Genomic DNA, 18,112 nt, shown 5'->3' with positions numbered 1-18,112 from the left:
GAGCAAAGGAGAATGTTAGAATAAACACGTGCACGACTCACAAAATTATTCAGCCTTTTCGCTTATTAGAACAGCGAAAGAGCTTTTTTTTGCTAGTTTCGGCTGAATAATTTCAGTCGCTGAACATTCTCCTGAACTAAACATTAATAAAACATCAGACCAATTGCATAGATGCCATAAAACATTGAACTGTAAAAGTAAGACGCCAGTAACAAATCGTGTTCCCTTTATCATCCCAGTGTGTCGTGTCAAACTGCTGTCTGCTCAAACCCAAACAATCTCATTCGTCATTCCTTCTGAATAATTATTTTTAACGCGGTCCACTGAGACTCAATTGTGGCTTTAATGTCGTGTGTAAATATTTGTCTGTGGTTCACGAGACAGATTTGTTACGTTCAGCTTTGTCTGGATGTTTGCGATCGATCTTTGTGCATGAAGTACAAAAGTAATATTGTGCTGTTTTGAATGTGCAGTTCATGGAGAAGCGGCGGGAGCTGAAGCAGGATGGGCGCACAGAGAAAGAGCTGTCTGAGACCTTCTGCTTCCTGCTTTGTGACGCTCAAAAGGTAGACAACTGCTTTTGTTCAGCCATTCTTTAGTTCAGATCAGTCACAATATCACTCGGTGTTCATTGGTCGTTTGGCCTCGTTCTGATGTGGTTTCTCCGTGTTTGTGATCTGGTTGTAGGTCTCAGTGCTGTGTGAGAAAGGACTGTCTGTTGGCAGCAGCTGGATGAGTATATTGGGGAATCCAGCGAAAGGTGAAATATCCTTCACAACACTCTACACTTCATAACAATAAATCTTAAAGGAACACTCCACTTTTTTGGAAATGGGCTCATTCTCCAACTCCCCCCGAGTTAATAAGTCGACTTTTACCGTTTTGAAATCCATTCAGCCGTTCTCCTGTTCTGGCGATAGCACTTTTAGCATAGCTTAGCATAGATCATTGAATCTTATTAGACCAATAGCATCGCGTTCAAAAATGACCAACGAGTTTCCATATTTGTCCTATTTAAAACTTGACTCTTCTGCAGTTATATCATGTGCTAAGACCGGTGGAAAATATAATACTTCTTTATTTTCTGGTAGTACATTTACAAAATGTAAACTAAAAATATAAACTAATAATGCTAATATGCTAACGACATGCTAGTAACAAGCTAATCATGTTAAAAACATGCTAACGACATGCCAATCATGCTAGTAACGTGATAATAACTTGCTAATCATCTTAGAAAAACGCTAGTAAGTTGTTAATCATGTTAACAACAGGCTACTTATGTGAACATGTTAGTGACATTCTAATCATGCTAGCAACATGCTAGTAACAGGCTGGTCATGTTAGAAACATGCTAACGACATGCCAATCATGCTAGTAACGTGATAATAACTTGCTAATCATGTTAGAAACATGCTAGTAAGTTGTTAATCATGTTAACAACAGGCTACTTATGTGAACATGTTAGTGACATTCTAATCATGCTAGCAACATGCTAGTAACAGGCTGGTCATGTTAGAAACATGCTAACGACATGCCAATCATGCTAGTAACGTGATAATAACTTGCTAATCATGTTAGAAACATGCTAGTAAGTTGTTAATCATGCTAACAACAGGCTACTTATGTGAACATGTTAGTGACATTCTAATCATGCTAGCAACATGCTAGTAACAGGCTAGTCATGTTAGAAACATGCTAACGACATGCCAATCATGCTAGTAATGTGATAATAACTTGGTAATCATGTTAGAAACACGCTAGTAAGTTGTTAATCATGCTAACAACAGGCTACTTATGCGAACATGTTAGTGACATTCTAATTATGCTAGCAACATGCTAGTTACAGGCTAGTCATGTTACAAACATGCTAACGACATTCTAATCATGCTAGCAACATGCTAGTAACAGGCTAGTCATGTTAGAAACATGCTAACGACGTTCTAATCATGCTAGCAACATGCTAGTAACAGGCTAGTCATGTTAGAAACATGCTAACGACATGCCAATCATGCTAGTAATGTGATAATAACTTGCTAATCATGTTAGAAACACGCTAGTAAGTTGTTAATCATGCTAACAACAGGCTACTTATGTGAACATGCTAACGACATTCTAATCATGCTAGCAACATGCTAGTAACAGGATAGTCATGTTAGAAACATGCTAACGACATTCTAATCATGCTAGCAACATGCTAGTAACATGCTGATCATGTTAGAAACATGGTAGAAACATTGTAATAATGCTAACAGCATGCTAGCAACACATTAGTGACATATTAATTATGTTAGAAACATGTTAACAACATGCTAATCATGCTTGAAACATGCTAGTAAGTTGTTAATCATGCTAACAACAGGCTACTTATGCGAACATGCTAGTGACATTCTAATCATGCTAGCAACATGCTAGTAACAGGCTAGTCATGTTAGAAACATGCTAACGACATGCCAATCATGCTAGTAATGTGATAATAACTTGCTAATCATGTTAGAAACATGCTAGTAAGTTGTTAATCATGTTAATAACAGGCTACTTATGTGAACATGTTATGGACATTCTAATCATGCTAGCAACATGCTAGTAACAGGCTGGTCATGTTAGAAACATGCTTAACAATATGCCAATGCTAGCAACATGTTAGTAAATAGTGTTAATAATGTTAAATAAGTTAGAAACATGCTAGCAGAATGCTAAAACATGCTATCTATCCATTCATCCATCCATCTGACAGACTGTACTGCCTTCAAAACATTTAAGCTTTTAGCTTAAAAACTACTTTAAACTTCAATCGTTTTAGGACTGAAAACCATAACATTTCTACAATTTCTAAAACTTTTGAACTTTCTCACATTTTCTGATCTGGCTTTTTCAAGCCAACGTAAAGTTTTTTGATCTAGTTTTGCTATACAATGCTATTATTAGATTAATATTCCTTTATTTTCTGGTAGTACATTTTTTAAAAATGTAAACCAAAAATACAAACATATTTATAGATAGAATCTCTTTTAATGGGTGATTTATTTAAACAGTCAATAAATAATGAAGACAAAAGGTTAAGTAAAAATGTAAACAAATATGTATTATAGTGCATATATTTAGCAAAATGCTCTTGTCTAGAGATATTTGCTTTGGACATTAAATCTCAATGTAGCGTTAACATGGCATATTGTTAGAAAGCATGTTTTATTGACATCTTTCCGTGGTTGAAACACCGAGTGAGTGATTACAGAAGATGTTGATGCATGTTTATTTTGTGCTGAAACTATGTTAGAATAAAAACTATTCTTTAATGGCTGAGATCTGAGATTCGACAGCAGTAGTGCATTTCATTCAAGGCTGGTTTATTGGAGAGGGTGATTCAGTTTACATAGTAAATTTAGAGAAGTGAAAAATGAAAAAGACATCTTTATAAGGAAACAGACAGCAAGGTTATTTTCGTAAACGAAACTATTGATCAGAAAAACGTTTTCGCAAACTGAAATAAAATAAAAACGTAAAAATAAATGAAAAGCTAGAAAGAAACGAAACTAACAGCTTTTATTGAAAAACGAACTGAAATAAGATAATAATTATCAAAAATAAATAATCGTTTTCGCAATAATTACGTTCTCATCCCCATGGCGGAAAAATAAAGGCAGCGACCTGAACAGCACCTGCATTAAAACTAGGCTACTGCATCAGTTTTAGGCAAAATTATTTATTTTTTAGCCATTAAAGCTCATAGTTTGGATATAAACATTGATGTCTATGATAGAGATCAAAATAGAGCACATCTTTTGAAAATAATTGGCGCTTCAAATAACGTTTGTGTCGATTGCTTTGTTTCGCCACTAGGTGGAAACAACTGTTAAAAAATGCATTTGTCATTGAACAGAGATTGATTCAAAAACGCAGATTCATCCAGTAATGTTTTTGTGAGCAAGTCATTTATTCATTCAAATCACTTTTTTTCATACATTTAATATTATAAATTGGTGTATTAAATATCTTCTATTTTAAATACAAATATTATGTATTAAATGATTAATAATTCATTCAGATGAATTAAAAACTTTTAAATAGACTGCAGCAATTGATATTTTGTCTCACATTATTTTGCTCAGTTTAGAATTGCGAGGAAGTCGTGATCTCTGTTTGATCTCCAAAATACTAAAACTGAAACTAAACTATGTAAAAACTAAATAGGAATGTGTTCACAAAATAGAAACTAAATTAAAACTAACACAATTTTTAATGAAGCTTCAATAAATTTTATTGAGAAGTTGAAAACTATATCAAAATAAAACGAATTTTGAAAACGCAAAACTAAACAGTCCCATGATTTGTCATTACATCTTTGGCTATATTCCAAACACAATAGAGAACAGCGTGACACTATGTTAAAGGGGTCATATGGTCACAAGTTCATATGATTCTTTAGGGTCTCAATGAAAATATACTTTGGTTACAAATTCTCAATAGTAGTGTAAAAAACACCCTTTTACCTGGTCAAAATCAGCTCTGTGAAACATCAGCTCATTTTAAGACATGGCCCCTTTAAATGCCACTGAGCTCTGCTCGCCCCGCCCCTCTCTAGGATTATTTAGCAGTGTTTATTGGTGAAACTTGCCACCAAGCACATTATTAAGAAAGGCCATTTGCAAAGATGCATTAAAAAAGCCTTCTACTCTCTTCTGCCGTGGGTGAAGCTGCATCAGGAACGATTCACACGAACATAGACGCATATGTAGATCGGGATCGGCGCTTTCCTTTTAAAAACGAAAGTAACTTTAATCCACTGCGCCTTTAGCGGCTCAGATGTCGGGAGTAAATGACGACTGCTTTGTTCATGATTACATCCAACAACAGAACACCTCAGTCGCTCAATTGGAGTCTTCCTCTGCACCCGAGTCACACAATGGCGACCGTATTCAGACTGTTTCAGCTCGGTGAGGGCGGGGCTAAAGTAAGACGCTCATGTCAATCAACTGTGTTTCGTCACAACCACAAGAAGCTGAGAATGACCTGATTTAAAAAGGGGGTGTTACTTTTAAAGAGAGATGGATTTTTATCATTGTAGGCTGGTTGTGTACACAAACTACCAACACATTAATGTTCAATCTACATGGAATAGTTAGTTTTGCACCCTATGACCCCTTCCTGTATGTCCTGTATGTTATAGAATCTTACAAACTAGTAGTAAAGAAACTCTTTAAAGCATCAAAAGACATGTATTGCATGAGTTTTAGATCTAAGAAGACTGTGTGAGCTCACTGTTTAATTAATCATTGAACATGTTTCAGCTTCTCCATTGTACAAGGATATTATGTCAACATATCCTTTTTAATTGGTTTTTGCTTTCAGTATTAGGAAACCTTTGATCTCTGATAATCTTCTTTTTGAAGAGCAAACTGGTTGTGGGTGCACCACCAATGGAAAGAAATCAAGAGGATAATAAAAAAGTTGTGGCGAGTACAGGCTAAAAACAAGAGGAAAACGCCTGCGACTGAGGTCTTTGAACTGTATGAAATGGAGAGCTGCCTTTGCAAAATCGGCTTTGTCGTCTTAACCACTGAGCAGTGTTGTTTTTGACAACCATCTTAGATTTAGTCTTAGTCTTAGTCTTTTGGACTAAAATGCTTCTTAGTTTTAGTCCAATTTTAGTCGACGAAAAGTCAAAAAGGTTTTAGTCTAGTTTTAGTCAAAAAAAGGGAAAAAAGTAGTCTTTTAACAAATGAATGTAGGTCAGTAAGTATTTTGCTGTTGGGTAGTGTCACTTATAAGTTCTGAAAATAGCAGATCTATAGTTCAACACAATGTGAGCTTCCGGATCGACTATTTTCACCAATAATTACAATAATGAAGGAATGTTTTAGAACATAAAAGACAAACAAGGATGGAATGCTAAAACGGCTTGCCATACTAGTATAGCAAAGAGTATTTAATGCTAAAACGGCTTGCCATACTAGTATAGCAAAGAGTATTTAATGCTAAAACGGCTTGCCATACTAGTACAGCAAAGAGTATTTAATGCTAAAACGGCTTGCCATAGCGTCAGATACTTTTTAAGTTTTAATTGGCATGCACAATAAGCGGAAATGTCCTGCATTTTAAACGTCTGACGGACCACCCACTAACATTTTCGTCTATTCTCGTCTCGTCAACGAAAACTCACACACGTCTCGTCATGTTTTAGTCATCAACGAGCCATTTTTATCTCGTCATCGTCTCGTTATCGTCATGAAAAAAAGTGGCGTCAACGAAATGATTTCGTCATCGTCATCGTTGACGAAAACAACACTGCCACTGAAGTGTAATTTTTAGCTTTTTCGACTGCAGTGCATCCAGTGAATACTGAATTTGTTGATGTTGCAGGTGTGTACCTGTGCCAGTTTTCTGATTTACTGCAAATCACCCCCATCGAGCCTGGAACTACAGGAAACATCATCATATTTAAAGTTATAAAGGTACAGCAGCGGCTTAAATGACACGATTTTGAAATAAAACGTTTGTGTTGAGTCTGAGAAGTTCCCGATCTTTTGTCCTCCAGGGTAAAGTGAAGAGCGTACATGACTGTATGTCCATAAGTATGGATCCTACACCTAAATTCGACAGTCATTTCTCCAAGAACTCAACCAAAGTGGCGTCCTTACAGTCGTTCAGGGCATTCGAGTATACTCAGGTATTCAAATAAACTTGAGTAAAATTACTCCTTTAGGAATACAAATGTTGGATTGAATGGTCATGGTCGCATGTCTTTCTTCACAGCAATACTTCTACGAGTATGTGGATTTTGAGATTTTGTCCAGGCCGAGGCACGTGTGTCCGTATGCTGTGGTGTCTTTTTACTTTAAAGGCAAAGAGGCTTCAACTGTGGCTCCCAAACCGTTGCCTCCTCTCAGGTATGTCACTGCTCCACTTTTATCTCAAGGAGATTTGACTTTAATATGCAATGACCTTATATATTCTTCATTCGAAATGTCAATCTTGGTGTAAAACACTTCCCTGCTCTGAATGTAGACCTTAATGCGATGCAACTCCTTATTGTTCAATACGACCTTATGTTTTTTTTCTCTACTATTTCTGAATGCAAGACTTGGTGCAGTAAACCTTTATTGTGCAATATAATTCTTTGTCTCATGTTGAGAGAAAGTCTTAGTGCAACTCAACTCTTTATTTTTGTAAGTCATGTTTTGTTGTATGTTTGCTATGTGATATGTAAATGATGAGAAGCTATCCTAATTTTATTGTACTTGTGTATAATGACATGAAACATTAAAATTGTCTTTTGTTCCTCAGGTCCAACAGTCAGCCGTCAGGGGCAAGCAAAGGTGGGCGTGACTTTTGGGCATTTTTTGGTTATTAAAGAAACGGTTCACCAGTGAAAGGGACAAAAGTTTCCTCCTAGTAGTTTTATGTTCTTTGTGAAGTCATCATGATCATGATAAACTGTTGTTGTATTGAAAAACAACTCTTAAGATTCACCTTCTTGTGGAATAAATAACAGAATGCTTGTTTGGAATGACGTGAGGTCAAATACTTAACAGGATTTTAATCTCTGAGTTAACTATTTATCTTTTCCTTTTGTTGTTGTGATAGGTAGGCGCTGTTACACGGTATGGCGTGGGCATTTTGTGAACGGAGGGAAAGACGTGTACCAGGCCAGCCTTCGATCGCTGTCTCAACCCTTCCTGCCTTACAAACTGTGAGTCGATAGCAGTCACCTTTTTATATGTTGAAGGGGTCATATGATGTTGGTTAAAAGAACATTATTTTGTGTATTTGGTGTAGTGCAATGTGTTCACGCAGTTTAAAGCAACACTAAGTAACTTTTCCCTCAACGCTCCCTCTACAGGTTGGAAGTGGAATTGTCAACACTAAAGAGTTGTTTTTACCTTAAAATAATGTTTCCGAGCTCGTGTCAGTGGTTCATCAACTCATAACAGGGTGAAACGGCACTTTCGTATTCGCTTTGCGACCCTCTATCGGCCAGAACAGCACTATGTAAGTTTGGGTCGTCGGGTCGCGGTTTTGTTCAAATGAGACTACAAATGCGACTTGCTTTACGGCAGGCTTCACAAAAGGTTTTCATACTTTTATAAAGTCATACAACATACTCTACCTTGTCACTGGACATCGTTATTTCCAAAGCCGGTCCTGGATAGCCTCCAAACAAATAACGTGCATGCGACGCAACGGTAGGCTAAATTATTTACGACAGCGGTAATGGACAATTCCGCTTCCAACCTGCAGAGGGAGCGTTGAGGGAAAAGTTACTTAGTGTTGCTTTAAGGTTAAAAAACACATTATTTTCCACATCTTGTACATTACTGTTGCTCCTGTCTGCCCTGTCTTTTTGAAACATCTCGATTTTTATAAAGTTTATCGTCCAGCTTTCAAGCGAATGACGGGAATGTTATGCCCCTTACAAGTACAACTTTAAGCAGAGAAGACCTGGGCCTGTAAGGCCGGGACATCCAGATTATAAAACCTGGCAAATGTGGACGGTAGGGATGTGCGGTATACCGGTACTGTGAAAATACCGGTATTTATTTTTTTTAAACGGTACAATATCAAAAGTTTGCTCGGTTCGGTATTTCATCCGCTGTTCCGATTTTCACCACTATGCGGCAATGTACCGCAAACTGGCGTAAAACCAGCAAGCGTGATAACAGACAAACGGCAATGGATCACACAGATGAAACGCGCTCTGCAGCGGTCAAAGGACCTAGCAAAAATAAATAAATAAAGACTGAAAAGATATGTATATGTGAACCCATTTTATTCAGTCTGAAAAAAACAATCCAACCTGTATCCTCTACTCTGTTGGGTTTTTTGTTGTTGTTGTTGTTGCATTCTGGTTGCATTCACGTTTTCTTTGTGATAAAGACTGAAAATATATTAAGAGATTACTTTATTTTAATTAGATCTCTTCATTTTAGTTTCTTCTAAAATCAAAATTGTAGTTTTTATTATTTGTTTGTAACAATTTCTTTGCACAGTTGTTCATAGAGTTTCAAAATAAAACTCTTTTCTATTCACCTATATTTCCTTTTTTTTTTTTTTTTTACCTATGGTATCGATTCGGTATCGATACCAAGGTATTAGATCCTAGTATCGTACCGAAGTCAAAATTGTGGTATCGAGCCATCCCTAGTGGACGGCGAGGCCCAGCCACAGCTGGACTATTTTCTGCAATGGACAAACCATTTCCATGACGAGGCGATGCCTCTAGTCGAGTGAGTTCTTATTCCCATTGGGCATTGTAGGCCCAAGGATGAGTATGCCAGCATAAAAGCCTCCACTATCCATTTGGATAGCCTCTGCTTCATGAGTGGAAGCCCTTTAGTACAGCCACCAAAGAATACGAACAGCTGTTCCGATTGTCTGAATGAAGTGGAGCACCTCAATGCCCTAACAGGGCAGAGAAGGTAAGATTCCTGGTTTTGCTCTTAAGGAAGAAAGCGAAGAGAGTAATATTCTTAAGAAACCAGGATTTAGAAACTTATTCTTAAGAAACCAGGGCTTGACTCAAGTAATTGACAATTATCATCCAATTTGCCATTTTTGTCTAAAGTTCTTGAAAAGATTGTTGCTTCCCAGCTTCGTGGTCCTCTTTCCCAGTAATAGTTTATTTGAACGGTTCCAATCTGGGTTTCGTTCTCAGCATAGTGTTGAGGCCGCACTTGTAAAAATACCAAATGATTTACTACTAGCTGCCGATTCTGGACTTTTATCAATTCTTATACTTCTGGATCTTAGCGCAGCATTTGATACTGTCTCACACACTATACTATTAAACAGATTGGAATCTATTGGAATTACTGCTACAGTCCTTTCCTGGCTTCGTTCTTATCTTACAGACCGGACACAATTTGTACAACTTAAACAGTTTCACTCAACCACTACTCCAGTTGTCACTGGTGTTCCACAGGGCTCTGTCTTGGGACCTCTTTTGTTTCTTATCTTCTTCCAATGGGCACCATCTTTAGGAAACATGGTATTCAATTTCATTGTTACGCAGATGACACCCAACTTTATCTCTCTTCTAAACCTTCTTCAACGTTTCTCCCTTCTGCTCTTGTTGAGTGCCTTGAAGAATTAAAAGTTTGGTTTTTTAAGTAATTTTCTCAAAGTGAATAATAGTAAAACAGAAATTCTTCTTGTTGGTACAAAAACTATATTAGGTAAGTCAAACATTTCGTCTGTTTTAATTGATAATTTCAATGTTCCATTGTCCAACCAGGTCAAAAGTTTGGGAGTCATCTTTGATCAAACGTTGTCTTTTGAAGCTCATATTAATAGTGTTACCCGTTCTGCATTCTTTCATATTAGGAATATCAATCGTTTACGTCCCATTCTTTCAACGAAGAACACGGCCACTCTTGTGCATGCTCTAGTAACATCAAGAATTGATTATTGCAATGCTTTATTTTACGGGCTCACTTCAAAAGCACTCCATAAATTACAGTTGGTACCAAATGCCGCTGCTCGGGTTATATCCAAAACTTCCATTTCTCAACATATCACTCCTGTTTTACAAAATTTGCATTGGCTCCCAGTTAAATTCTGTGTACATTTTAAAACATTACCTCTAACCTATAAAGCACTCAACAACTTGGCACCTCCATATCTTTTGGATCTTCTCCATGTACATGTTCCATCACGTAACTTACGGTCTGCTTCGGCAGTTACTCTTGTACTTCCACGTACACGGACAGCTTCTATGGGGTCACGAGCTTTTGGTTATGCGGCACCTTTTTTCCCCAAAATAAATTGGGCAGTAAGAGTTGTCTTCTGAGGCAAAGAGGGTGACTCCTGCCTTGCCGAAGATCTCCCAGATTCTCTGAATTGTCTGAGGGCGGATAATCCACTCCTCCGAGGAGACGTTGCTCTGAGACAGCGTATCTGCTCCTTGGTTCAGTCTGCCTGAGTCTATTCCAAGAGGTGCTTTACCAGAGTGAAGAGGCATCTTAAAGGATTAGTTCACTTTCATAATAACAATGTGCAGATAATGTACTCACCCCCTTGTCATCAAAGATGTTCATGTCTTTCTTCCTTCAGTCCTAAAGAAATTGTTTTTTTTTTTTTGAGGAAAACATTTCCGGATTTCTCTCTTTATAATGGATATGGATGGCGCCCCGAATTTTGAGCTTCCGAAAAGTTTAAATGCAGCTTTAAAAAGCTCAAACGATCCCAGCCGAGGAATCCGGGTCTTATCTAACGAAACGATCGGTTATTTTCAAAACAAATTGACAAATTATATACTTTTTAACCTCAAATGCTCATCTTGTCTGGTCTCTGCGCAGTGCATGCGTAGTCAATATAACCCGGGTCAATGTAGTTAGGGGATGTCTAAAAACTCCCATCTCGTTTATGTCTTCAATGTCAAAATCGTCCTATAATGCTGTTTTTACCTTTTTTTGTAAAGGGAGTTTGAGTTTCTTATTCTATGTTCACTTTGTAAACACTATGTCAGTGCTTTTGCAGCGATCTAAGGTGATTTTGAAGTTAAGGAAGAAAACGAGATGGGAGTTTTTAGACGTACCCTAACTGTATTTACCCGAATCACACAGACTGCGCATGCGCTGCGCAGAGATGAGACAAGACGAGCATTTGAGGTTAAAATGTATATAAATTGTCAATTTGTTTCGAAAATAACCGATCGTTTTGCTAGATAAGACCTGTATTCCTCGGCTGGGATCGTTTAGAGCCTTTTGAAGCTGCATTTAAACTGCATTTCGGAAGTTCAAACTTCGGGACGCCATCCACATCCATTATAAAGAGAGAAATCCTGAAATGTTTTCCTCAAAAAAAACAATTTCTTTATGACTGAGCAAAGAAAGACATGAACATCTTGGATGACAAGGAGGTGAGAATATTGTCTGTGCATTGTTGATATGAAAGTGAACTAATCCTTTAAGGAGAGTTTAGGAAATGGGTAGCATCTGGCTGAAAGGGACTGATGGCGGGGCTCAGCATTATCCATGCTGCTGAGGAATGGAAATTGATAGAACATTTGCTCTAGGAAAAGCTGAATAAGACTCACCGGATAGGCAGGGGACCGAGGGAGACCGTGAGCAGCCAAGCACAGAGGCTGCGAGGCTTGTTCATGGCAAAGGCTTTGTCTATGGTAGAGTGAAGTTGTAGAGTTGTCGCTGAAGGAGATGGATCTGAGATCCTACAGCGAAATGCCTGCTCATATAGCCAGATAGCTCCGTCCTTCTGGTGAGCTCTGGCAGGCTTCAGTGCCATAGGCTTGTGCAGCTCCGCTGTTGAGCCATTGGTTTGTTTTTTATTCAATGCACAAACCAATGGCCGTGCAGTTGCACTGCGTTATTAAAAATACTCCCGTCTCTGACAAAAATAAGTCTTAACACTCTTTCCTCTCTATATGCGCCAGACACTTTCATATAAACACTCCATGTTTCAACTCCATAGTGCAATTCTGAATGTGTGCTATACACAGGTGAATGAGCTGGACAAACCACCTGTAGAAATGCACTCTTCTATTATGGAAAGTACTTGCATAGTCTGTCTCAATAAAGTTCGACTTGACTTGACTTGACTTGACTTGTAAACACAGTGTCTCCACAACATGGCGGTGGCTCCGACAATGCTACAGTGAGAATAAAAGTTACAACTTCTTTCTTTGCGTATACAATTGGGTGTTGTTATGCAAATCTTCTCACACCGTAACATAGATTTGTGAGGCTGTGTTTGAATGAGCCGTTTTAGTAAAGTGTGGCTTCAACTTTTATAAAGAATATCTCTTTGGAATAACCTTTGCAACTTATATATGATTTTATATATGCACAAACAGCTTGTAACACTCATGAAATCACATCATGTGACCCCTTTAAATGACACTGGAGATGTGGAATCACACTGATAATGAATGATGGCTGTTGATATTTCAGGCCAGAAAAGATTGAGATTGGGAAAGTCATGAGCCTGCAGCAGGTCAAGCAGAAAATCCCATCTGCCCTCTTCTCCTGGAACCTCTACACGGGCAGCCATGAAGGTTTGAGCCAGTGCTTCAATCATCTCACAGATAACAAGTAGTGGTCAACCGATATAGTGCCAGAGCTGATATTATCAACTGGTATTTGGCTTTTTTAATGATCAGCATCAGCCAATAAGATTTTCTGGACTTTTATTTTGATAGAAGATCCGTTATTTATTAATCATCATTAGTTTAGTTTTTGTTAAACAGTTCTTTCTAATAACTATAGAGAAAAGATGACGTGATGTAAATAATAAATCTGCTTTGTTGTTGTAGTGTCTAAAAGTGGCATGTTCTGCAGTCTGTTTGACGTGGTGGAGAAAGACAAAACTTCTCCAAAGAGTTTGAACGTGCTGCTGCAGAAACTGGAGGAAGAGGGTCTGGTGAGCGTCAGACTGATTCACATTTCTGTAGCTGTTTGTACTTGAGCTGATTGTTGTCCTGTCACTGCAGGTGTTGGTCAATATGGTGAAGGACAGAGGTTTCCTCTTCTTGCTTTCTGCCAGTCAAATGGCCAACTCGAGCGGTATGATCTAATGATGGTGAAATGCTAGTGTGAAAGTAATTGAATCTTTGAAACGTCTGAATAAAATTGACTCTATTTTGATTTTACAGAGCGACGGGGTGGTTGGAAAACGTCCTCTATACAAGCACTTTTTATTTACCGTGAGAAGCGTGACTGGTTGAAATGCTGTGAGTATTTGGAGAGATGCACGCGGTTAAATTGATGCGTTTCCTCTTAAAGCCAAAAGAGCATTTTATGCAATTATGCAAACACAGATGTGAATGCTAGGCAAAGACATTGCAAGCACTTAGTCTTACACTTAACAGTTCTTGTGGTGAAGATAAACTTCATTACTTATGAGGGCGATTGTATTGCCTTCAAATGTCTGTGGTAATAAACAGATGTTATCATGACGAACTTAGTCATCTTCAAAGTAATGTTATCATAGTACCAAAATTCGATAGTTGTACTAGTAACTAATGAGATTTAAAGATTCTCGAATTGAATTATTTAATGAAATAATAACATGGTTGAATGGTATTTTAATTAATAGCACTAATAATATCAACAAATCCCTCTGTAAAAACCTTCAGGATATAGACGGGAATAAAAACGTAAAGTTTAGTGTGTGTAAGTGCTACTGAAGTGGAGATTTATGGCTCATTGTAGGAAGAAAAAAAAACTCATTTTGAGAAAACGGCCTTTAAAAATATGCATTGTTATTGTCACAAATAGATAAAGTGCTATAAAAGAAACCGTAAACAGTGTTTTTTGGATGTTTTCTTTCCACACTTTATGAAAAACCGAAAAGCCCAAAACTTGATAGGTGCATGAGGAAAAACCTGCAGTGTCTCCCATTTTGAATAGTGTTACCCAATTAACTGACTCAAATTATGCAAGGAAATAGTAATAATGAAGAAAAAGGTTTCCAAACAGCATTGCATGATTTTTGCTTCTCAGTACCGTTTCGGTTTCATTTTTATTTTTCAAAATTGATTTTTAAGCTTTGTATTAATCTTAACTCACAGTGGCATTACAAACACCACAATGAAGCTGTCTTTGCTTGAAGTACGTTTTCATATTTTGCATAGAGTATGTTTTCCTGATCAAATCTTATTTTTCCTCTTAATTGTATTATGTAGTAATGAAACTTTGTCTTTATGAAGCACCAAATCCCTCTGAGACCTGCAGACCTGTGTCATCAGAGCATTACAGTCCCAAAATGCCCCAGCATGATTCGTTCATCTCTGCTCTTCACTACGCCCTGAGCAAGGCTCGGGGTGAACCTCCTGCTGACCTCAGCGCCTCCGTGGAGCAGCAGGTTTACGACTACCTCACTAACCTTCGTGAAGGCAAACCTCTGCAGCGCATTCGGACCGACTACGACCCCAAACTGGACGTCAGGGAAAAGCTGTTTCCTGCCCCCAGGCAGAAGACGAACTTGGAGAGCTTCATGCGGCACTACATCTACAAGCCGGTCGTGTTTACTATGCTTCTGGAGAACGTGAAGAAGAAAGTGGAGGAGCTCCGGGTTCAGACGGACACAAGCGCTGGGAAAGCAGCCCCTCATGATGACCCTGAGAAAGTCAAAGAGTTGCTGAAGCTCATTCATCTCAACAAGAAGAACTCAAAGGGAAAGGCAGGAGATCCGGAGGCGACGGACGAAACCCACACGCTGAAGAGGAAGGTGGATCTTGACGCCCAAGAAGGAAGCTCTAAACGGCAGAGAAATCAATCCAACGAAGAATTAAGAGAAGGTGAGGAGAATGCAGATTAGGGCTGCACAAGAAATCTTGTTTTAAACCTGATCACAATTTCTGTTTCTCTTGATTTATTAAGCTTAAGGCATCGGTAACCTCGTTGGCAGGTGTCCTGAGTTCAAATCCTTCCTCGTTGACATTTCTCAATTCTGTCCTGCTTTCTCTTCCATGCAGACATTTAGCAGATGCTTTTATTCAAAGCTACTTACAAACGAGGACAAGGGAAGCGATCAAACTCAACAAAAGAGCAATAACATGCGAGTTCTGTGAGAGTAGAGAGTGCCAGAGTTAGAGGGTCAAATAAAGATGGAAGAGATGTGTTTTAGCCGATTCTTGAAGATGGCTAAGGGCTCAGCTGTTCAGATTGAGTTGGGCAGGTTATTCCACCAGGAAGGGTACATTTAATGTGAATCTGTGATTTTGTGCCTCTTTGGGATGCCACAATAATGCGCCGTTCACTTGCAGAACGCAAGCTTCTAGAGGCACATATGTCTGAAGTAATGAATTGAGGTAAAGTGGTGCAGAGCCAGAGGTGGTTTTGTAGGCAAACATTAATGCCTTGAATTTTATGCGAGCAGCTATTGGTAGCCAGTGCAAATTGATTAAGAGAGGTGTGATGTGCACTTTCTTCGGCTCATTCAAAATTAAACTTGCAGCCTCATTTTTGATTAAGTAAAGGTTTGATAGAATTGTCTGGAAGACCTGCCAAAAGAGCATTGCAATAGTCCAGGCTGGACAGAACAAGAGCTTGAGCAATGAGTTGTGAAGCATGTTCCGAAAGAAAGGGCCTGATCTTCCTGATGCTGAATAAAGCTAATCTGCAAGACTGGGCAGTTTTAGAAATGTGGTCTGAGAAAGTCAGCTGATCACCAAACACAACTCCAAGGTTTCTGGCTGTTTTTTTAAGAAGTTATGGTTGATGTGCCAAACTGGATGGTGAAATTGTGATGAAGCGATGGGTTTGATGGAACTACAAGCAGTTCTGTCTTGGCAAGGTTGAGTTGAAGAAGATGGTCCTTCATCCACCAAGAAATGTCTGTTAGACAAGCTGAGATGCGAGCAGAGCCAGTGGTGGTTTTGTAGGCAAACATTAATCCCTTGAATTTTATGCGAGCAAGTATGAAGTACCTTTCTGAGAGGTAAGACTCAAACCACTGGAGTGTGGTTCCTGCGAAGCCATTTGCCAGTAGGGTTGACAGGAGGATCTGGTGGTTAACCATGTCAAAAGCAGTGATCAGATCCAGGAAGATAATGTTTCCTGTCAGATCTCTATAGTCCTATCAAGAAAAATGCAAAACACCAAAAGAAAAGTCCCCAAAAAGCGCAGTCATCTGCAGTGTTTGTCTGCTGGTTGATTATCATAAGAACCAATGCCATTTGCATTATCAAACCTTCATAAGCTTGTATGGTTGTGGTTGCCAGATTGTATGAAATTTCGAGAAATTGTGCTCGATTAAAAGTGTATGGGGCCGTTCACACAGAACTTGTTTTTGTATCACAATGAGCTACTTTTCCATTGTTTTTCAATGTAAATGTACTAGACGGATCCCGTCAAGCGAATGAGATTTCTTTACAAAGTGCAAAATAGCAACTTACACTTAAAGGTTGTATCAGCGATTTCTAGCCTAAAACATAAAGTGTCGATTTCAGCTGAGCTTTCTTCACGATCCGCTCGCTGCCTGCCCCATAAATTGTCTGTGAAAAAAACGCGTCTCTCTGGTCAGCCTAGGGTCCGAGATATGCCAAAAAAACAATCGGCGCTATCAACTATTGCACAGATAAACAAACTGTGTTCCAACCAATCAGCGTCAGGGATTTGGTGTTGTGGACTTTCCTACTGGTGCAGGGATGTGAGGGAGGCGGAGCGAAAGTCCACAACACCAAACCCCTGACGCTGATTGGTTGGAACACAGTTTGTTTATCTGTGGAAAGGTTGGTAGTGCCGATTGTTTTTTTGGCATATCTCGGACCCTAGGCTGACCAGAGAGACGCGTTTTTTTCACAGACAATTTATGGGGCAGGCAGCGAGCGGATCGTGAAGAAAGCTCAGCTGAAATTGATACTTTATGTTTTAGGCTAGAAATCGCTGATACAACCTTTAAGGGGGACCCACGGTGTATTTAGATAGAAATTGCTCAACAGTATTAACAATAACCATGAATATAAACGTGATCATATTTTTGATCAAAATAGCTGTGATTAACCATTTAACCATTGACATTCAGCCCTAATGAGGATGATCTGTTAAAAAATAGACAGGAGATGAAGATGCGGCTTAGTTTCTCAATGCATTGGATCTTGTTTGCACTGAAAATCCACTTTTGACAGCAAGTTTAAATTGTGTAACAGGTTTGAAGATTGCTGTTTATTAATCTAATGTTCTCTCTTTATCAGCAGAGGAGAGGCAGTCCACTCCATCTCTAGCTAGTATTCTGAGCAGCGTCGGCCTTCAGGACACAGACCTGAGAAAGGACAAAACTCCAGGAGCGCTGAAGATCATGGAGATTCTGGACCGCATCGGAAAGACCAGTCTTGACACGGACCTGCGCAGAGACAAGTCCCAGGGGGCGCTAGAGGTCCTGAGAATGATAGACAACTTGACCAAAGGAGCCACAGAGTCACCCGATGACACAGACATGAGGGACACTACGGACATTTCTGACACGGCCCGGCGACTCGGTCTTCCGACTGACCGCGACATTGACTTGAGAAAGAGATTTGTGGATGATGAACCCGAGAGGACCGACTGTCTTGAGGTAGATCGATGTCCAATTAAACCACTCAACATTCACACCTTCACAAACTGTGCATTAAGTAGGGCTGCCTCCCAAATAGTTGACTAAACTTTAGTAGATT

At 38.9% G+C, this 18,112-nt stretch overlaps 1 protein-coding gene across 2 annotated transcripts in view; it reads left to right on the top strand.

Annotated features, from left to right (window-relative positions):
• Nucleotides 1-18,112, top strand: part of tasora (transcription activation suppressor a) — a 49,711-nt gene that overhangs the window by 11,616 nt on the left and 19,983 nt on the right. The window contains exons 3-15 of one of the 2 annotated variants that reach the window (XM_073844333.1): nt 474-566; nt 688-760; nt 6,361-6,452; nt 6,536-6,667; nt 6,754-6,887; nt 7,285-7,316; nt 7,585-7,690; nt 12,906-13,009; nt 13,268-13,374; nt 13,445-13,517; nt 13,607-13,684; nt 14,663-15,253; nt 17,654-18,012. In XM_073844333.1, coding sequence (XP_073700434.1) covers nt 474-566; nt 688-760; nt 6,361-6,452; nt 6,536-6,667; nt 6,754-6,887; nt 7,285-7,316; nt 7,585-7,690; nt 12,906-13,009; nt 13,268-13,374; nt 13,445-13,517; nt 13,607-13,684; nt 14,663-15,253; nt 17,654-18,012 — 1,974 coding nt within the window. Of the gene's footprint in view, nt 1-473; nt 567-687; nt 761-6,360; nt 6,453-6,535; nt 6,668-6,753; nt 6,888-7,284; nt 7,317-7,584; nt 7,691-12,905; nt 13,010-13,267; nt 13,375-13,444; nt 13,518-13,606; nt 13,685-14,662; nt 15,254-17,650; nt 18,013-18,112 lie in introns of both variants that reach the window. The other variant, XM_073844332.1, reaches the window with a different exon arrangement.

The sequence above is a fragment of the Garra rufa genome, chromosome 7, assembly GCF_049309525.1.
Source record: "Garra rufa chromosome 7, GarRuf1.0, whole genome shotgun sequence".
Lineage (NCBI taxonomy): Eukaryota > Metazoa > Chordata > Actinopteri > Cypriniformes > Cyprinidae > Garra > Garra rufa.
The sequence above is the reverse complement of the archived record's forward strand: the minus strand, read 5'-3'. Positions and strand labels throughout refer to the sequence as shown.